The sequence below is a fragment of the Leptonychotes weddellii genome, chromosome 6 (genome assembly GCF_054177405.1).
Source record: "Leptonychotes weddellii isolate Sample4059 chromosome 6, ASM5417740v2, whole genome shotgun sequence".
NCBI classification, from domain to species: domain Eukaryota; kingdom Metazoa; phylum Chordata; class Mammalia; order Carnivora; family Phocidae; genus Leptonychotes; species Leptonychotes weddellii.
In genome coordinates this window covers 7,935,968-7,941,952 of record NC_138374.1, presented here as the reverse complement: position 1 = coordinate 7,941,952, position 5,985 = coordinate 7,935,968, and the positions used below count along the sequence as shown (strand labels likewise).

At 41.1% G+C, this 5,985-nt stretch overlaps 1 protein-coding gene across 2 annotated transcripts in view; it reads left to right on the top strand.

Annotated features, from left to right (window-relative positions):
• Positions 1 to 3,596, top strand: part of LOC115939264 (mitotic checkpoint protein BUB3) — an 11,286-nt gene extending 7,690 nt beyond the window's left edge. The window contains exons 6-8 of one of the 2 annotated variants that reach the window (XM_081823336.1): positions 168 to 345; positions 826 to 1,042; positions 3,250 to 3,596. In XM_081823336.1, coding sequence (XP_081679462.1) covers positions 168 to 345; positions 826 to 1,042; positions 3,250 to 3,259 — 405 coding nt within the window. In that variant the 3' untranslated portion in view covers positions 3,260 to 3,596. Of the gene's footprint in view, positions 1 to 167; positions 346 to 825; positions 1,043 to 2,016 lie in introns of both variants that reach the window. The other variant, XM_081823335.1, reaches the window with a different exon arrangement.
• The last annotated feature ends 2,389 nt before the right edge of the window (positions 3,597 to 5,985 follow it).

The window sequence follows — 5,985 nt, the reverse complement described above, 5'->3', positions numbered from 1 at the left end:
GGTCATAGCTATGTTAATATAGTTTAAAACCTGTACCCGGTTAAAAGCTGGCTGTAGTTTCGTTTCTGAAATAATCCTCTTTAGTGCAGATTGAATTTGGAAATTAGTGCCTTGTTTTTGGAAGCTGGAGTAACCGTTTTTGTCCTTCTCTGGTTCCCTCTTGACAGGGTTATGTATTAAGCTCCATTGAAGGCCGAGTGGCAGTTGAGTATTTGGACCCAAGCCCTGAGGTACAGAAGAAGAAGTATGCCTTCAAGTGTCACAGACTAAAGGAGAACAATATCGAGCAGATTTACCCAGTCAATGCCATTTCCTTTCACAACATCCACAATACATTTGCTACGGGTATGGCATAGCATGTGTGCGTACATCCCATCGTTGAGAGAACAATTTTGCTTTATTTTATTTCAGTTAAATTAATTGTAGAGAGAAAAGGGGGTGAGGGGTAGAGGGAGGGGAGGGGTAGAGAGAGAATCCTAAGCAGACTCCGCACTGAGCGCAGAGCCTGCCATGGGGCTTGTGGGGCTCGATCTCACAATCCCAAGATCATGACCTGAGCCAAAATCAAGAGTCAGACACCCAACCGACTGAGCCACCCAGGCGCCCCAACAGTTTTGCTTTAACTGAACGTTAGACAATTAATTACACTCAGGAAGAGTTTTTAAAAAATTGTGCTTGTTTTTTCTGACATTTAGGAAGTAAAAATTTTATCGTCTGTGGGGAAAATGTAACTTCTGTGACCTTAAAAATTAACCATTAAGGGTAATGGTTTTTTTCTGTACCTGCTTTTAAGAACCATTTTACCTCTTTTGAAATGACTTGCAGGTGGCTCTGATGGATTTGTAAACATTTGGGATCCATTTAACAAAAAGCGACTGTGCCAGTTCCATCGATACCCCACCAGCATTGCATCCCTGGCCTTCAGTAATGATGGGACCACGCTTGCAATAGCATCGTCGTATATGTATGAAATGGATGACACAGAACATCCTGAAGATGGTATCTTCATTCGCCAAGTGACAGATGCAGAAACAAAACCCAAGTGAGTATGCTTCACCTGTATTTGAGCCTTTTCTTGCATTCAACCCAGGATTTATTAATTTTTCTAAATTCATGAATAGCATTGTTGATGCCTGCTCGATATTACAGCTGACTGTAGGGTTGGAGTTGATTTTATCTTGTTCTCCCCAAGCTTTCAATATCCGTAGGTTGATAGACGTCTGATGGATAAAATTGTGCCTAGTTGTTTGGTAGAGAAGAATGTCAAACTCTCATTCTTCTTGAATAGGCACTATTATTTGAATCTCTGGAGTTATTACTAGCTCATTGCTTCAAAATTAAGTTGAGGAATTCAAGAATAATTTATTTTAGCAAATTCTGTTTAAGATATTTAAGAATTTGAACTGCCAAAAATCTTTCCTCTCCACAGAGGTTGTTTCTTTAATATTTACACAAAGTGAATGACCTTCAGGTCTTACTGGAAACCCAGAGTAATATGGCCTTGCCTGGAATAGCAAATTTCCGTAGTTTTGAAATTTTCATAGCTGTCTTTGGCTCTTGGTTGTAACTGTTAACAGAGGGGAACGATTTACATTTTTTGGTACTACCAGGGCAAAGCTCTTTACTTAATTACCTGCACCAGGCCTGAGGGAAAACCAATACTTAGGCTCTTGTTAAACCATAAAATACTTACCTCAGGGGTCTTTGTCTGTTCTCTGTCCCTCTCTATCCAGGCCTCAATAAATATGGAATGACTGAATGTTTTCAGGATTCTTCTACTTGTCTGAGTTAAAATGGTTTAGCACCCTTGCTAAAGTGGTTGAGTCCCTGAAAAGGGGCAGAGTATTAAATATTCAATATCATGCATACTTTTACAGGTTTGACTTTAGCAAAGACTTAGCATGTGAAGCCTGTTGGATAAAGGGCTGTGTTTGCATTTAATCTCTCACTTTTGTGTTTCTTGTCCTGGCCGGCCATTTTGATCTCATGCTGTTCTTTTTTCTTTTGAACTTGTAGGTCACCATGTACTTGACAAGATTTCATTTACTTAAGTGCCATGTTGATGATAATAAAACAATTCGTACTCCCCAATGGTGGATTTATTACTATTAACAAAGAAACCAGGGAAATATATTAATTTTAATATTATAAGAACCTGAAAATAATGGAAAAGAGGTTTTTATTGATTTTTTTTTTTTAAACGAACACTTTTAAGTGCATGAGACGGTTGATGGTTTGTTGCATTAAGGGTATTCTGGGCAAACAAAATTGGAGGGCAGTGATTACACTTTTGAGAATCAGTTTTGACCTTGATAATTTTTGTTTCCACTGTGGAAATACATGTTTGTAAATAAATATAGGTAATAAAAATCCTTTTGCATTCTTTCTGGACCTTAAATGGTGGAGGAAAAGGCTCTTGAGCCATTTGTTTCTTTTGCTGGTTGTACTTGCTAATTCGAAAGCTGCTTCAGACTGCCTCATGAGGAGGTTAATCTACAATTAAACAGTATTTCCTCTTGGCCGTCCATTATTTTCCGAAGCAGATGGTTCATCGTTTCCTGGGCTGTTCAACAAAGCAAGGTTAAGGTTAGACTCCTGGGAATCAGCTAGTTTTCAATCTTATTAGGGTGCAGAAGGAAAACTAATAAGAAAACCTCCTAACTTCATTTTGTGACTGTAAACAATTATTTATTAGCAAACAATTGATCCCAGAAGGGCAAATTGTTTGAGTCAGTAATGAGCTGAGAAAAGACAGAGCATATCTGTGTATTTGGAAAAATAATTGTAACGTAATTGCAGTACATTTAGACAGGCATCTATTTGGACCTGTTTCTATCTCTAAATGAATTTTTGGAAACATTAACAAGGTTTACATATTTCTGTGACATTTATATAGTTCTCATGTCCATTTCAGTTGCCCAGCCGCTGGTGATTAAGGTTAAAAAGAAAAAAATTATAGTGAGAATGAGATTCACTTTAATGTAATGCCCTGAAACAGAACACGAACTTCGCTTGGCCTGTTACAGCTAGTTCCACATAGTGTTTCTGTGGTCAGACTTTGGTGTTTATTTATATTATTTGCAAATGTATGTTTTGAATGGGCCTTGGACCTTTACTGAAATTTATCCATGACATGTTTTTTAAGAAATTCTTTTGATACAGAGAAAGGTCTTTTATTTTCTGAGTGTTTCAGTGAAAACTTAGTGTAAGTCTGAACCCATCTTTTGAAATGTATTTTCTTCATTGCAGGTCCACCTAATCATCTCGTGAAAGTGGTTTCTCTATGGCAAGCTTTGTTTTGCTTCCTACAAATACATACTTATCCCCTAAGGGATGCGTTATAGTCATTGTGGACACCTTATTTAGTATGTGGATTTCTCTGTTTTCTGTCTGAACAAAAAACTTGTCTGTGTGCCCTTTCATGCTGACTGTATAGGATGAGGAGTCTTTGTGTCCTTGTGTGGTAGTCCGAAGAATTGTTTTTACCCCCAGAAAGCCCAGTTGCTGTTTATGAGCAGCTAGAGCTCTTTTTGTAAAATAATTTAAAGCTGTTATTTCCATGCTGTCTAATAAATCAGAGATTCAGAACCCTTAAATGTTGGATGTTTTTAAATGTTGGTAATTAATGTAATTTACTTCATAAAAAGGCTTCTGTAAAGCAAAACTCACTTCATCAAGGGCCTGGTGGGGATGACATTTTACCTTTAAGTCCACACTGCCTCGTTTAATTATGTCTATTCTGGTGTATGTTGGGGATTCAGTCCCGGCTAAAGTGATCTGTTGGAGTTCTGCCATTTCCCTCATGCCCTCTTGCTGGATCAGCAGGGCCCTTGAGCTGACTGTGTAGCGTCACAGGGTGGGCACAGACAGTGTGGCAGCTGATGGGCGCCCTTTGGCAGGACTGTCCCGGTGCTGGTGCGGTAGGGCTCATGTGGCTCACACATCCTGCGCTGATGCGGGCCATTGTACACGCACACACAGCCAAATGACACACCCGTCTGTGCTTATCCATCAAACGCTAAATCGAAGTGAAGCCCTTGGGATGGTAAATAATGTCATAGCCAGAGACTGATGGCATTGGTTCTTCAGTGCGATTATGTGCTTTTCAGAGTCGCAACCACTTGGTTGAGGACAAAGCATAAATTTAAAACATTGTTTAACTGAAAGGGAATTAATACAGTATTGTAAAAGGTGACTAAAATTAAAGCAATGTTGGGGACCTGTTTTGAGTTCGTGGTGTGGGAGAGCTATTTGTGTACTTACATCTGGATGTCCTCTGTCTCTTGAAACCAGATGTGTCTCAACCTGAATGTGTCTCCCTACCCCCCTTGTGGACCTGTTAACCCGCTCTCGTTCACAGTTTGCCTGTTTGGGATTATAGCCACCTTTCCCCCAAATGACCCAGGGGTAATACCTTAGTGTTCTCCTTGATTTCCTTTCTCCATATTCTCTTCACTGTTTTTAAGTGTCTCTTCTGATGATTCTTCTTTCTGCTGCTCCTCTCCCACTGCCCCTCACCCAGCTGGGGAGTACAGCAGCCTCCAGCCTCCGCCCGGAGTTCTGCATCTTCTGGAACAGTGACTTTCAGACCTTTTAGCTGGGATCCAAGTAGGAAATACATTTGAACAGAGGTCAATCCAGTATGTGTAATAGAAACAAATTTCATAAAGTATTCCTTGCCCTTTGTACATGTGATGCATCTGGTTTTTTTTCTTTTTCTTTCCTTTTTTTTTTTTTTTTTTAAAGATTTATTTAATTGACAGAGACAAAGCGAGAGAAGGAACACAAGCGGGGGGGAGTGGGAGAGGGAGAAGCAGGCTTCCCGCTGAGCAGGGAGCCCAGTGCGGGGCTCGATCCCAGGACCTCGGGATCACGACCTGAGCCGAAGGCAGACACCTAACAACTGAGCCACCCAGGCGCCCCTTGCCTTGCCTTTCTTTTCATTCTTTCTTTTTATTATTTCCTTTCTTTCTTTCAAGAAATGCTGGTTATGGCCCCCTGAACTGATTTTATAACACATGCCTTGCCACCTCTAATTTGGGAAAGCTGCTCTATACCACACAAGACTTTAAAAACGCTTGCTCTTTTTCTCATTCTGTGCTTGGGATTGTCCAGTGCTCCCCTTTGCTCATAGAAGTCCCTGAATCACTTTACGAGAAGGCATGTGTCCAAGGCCTGCAGATCACCAGGAAGCCACTGCCGACTGTCCAGGTGGTCTTAGAAGAATGGGGCTGGGGCTGACCACTGGGGATTCTGACAAGTAGATGCTTATGTGGGGGCAGCAATACCTGGTTTGAGTTCTTCTGTGTAGAAACTTAAGGGTACATCAGCAGTTCCTCTTGGGAAAATCCAGGCCTGATTGGACGGAGGCCAGACCTCAAAGTTTGCCTTTGGCATTCAAGCCCTTTATTGTTTTGCTTTTGTTATCTGTTAAAGAGGTGTGTCCTAAGTTGTTTTGCTGTGTATGCATCTCTTCAGTGAAAAGGGATTGGGTGGTCAAATAAGATGATTTCTTCCCCAGGAGGAGGAGGCTCAGTGCACGTTATCTGTGCTAGAGCTTGGAGAACTCCAGCAGTAGAGACATACCTGATACTTTGTTAAACCTAGTTTTCCCAAATGTGTTTGCCCCTGAGCCTCTACTCGTTGCCCCATTCCCTTCTCCCCACACCCTCCATACCCCCCCATCCCCAACGCTGTACTTTTTACCATTTCCCAGAGAAAAACATTAGGATTCTGTACTCTGAGTGAGTGCCGGGCTGTTTGCTTTACTGTTGCTCAGTTACACACACTGACTACCAGATTTCACAGTCTGCTCAGGCTTTTCCCTTTTCTGAATTGCTCTTGCAGTTTTAATTTGAATCCTTCTGAAAGGTCCTGTTCAAGATCCTCTTGGCCATGAAGCCTTCCAACCTTACTCCAGCTTACAACAGTATATGCTTCCTCAAAACTTGCATGAAGCACTTCTTGTTTATATACCTTTAGCAT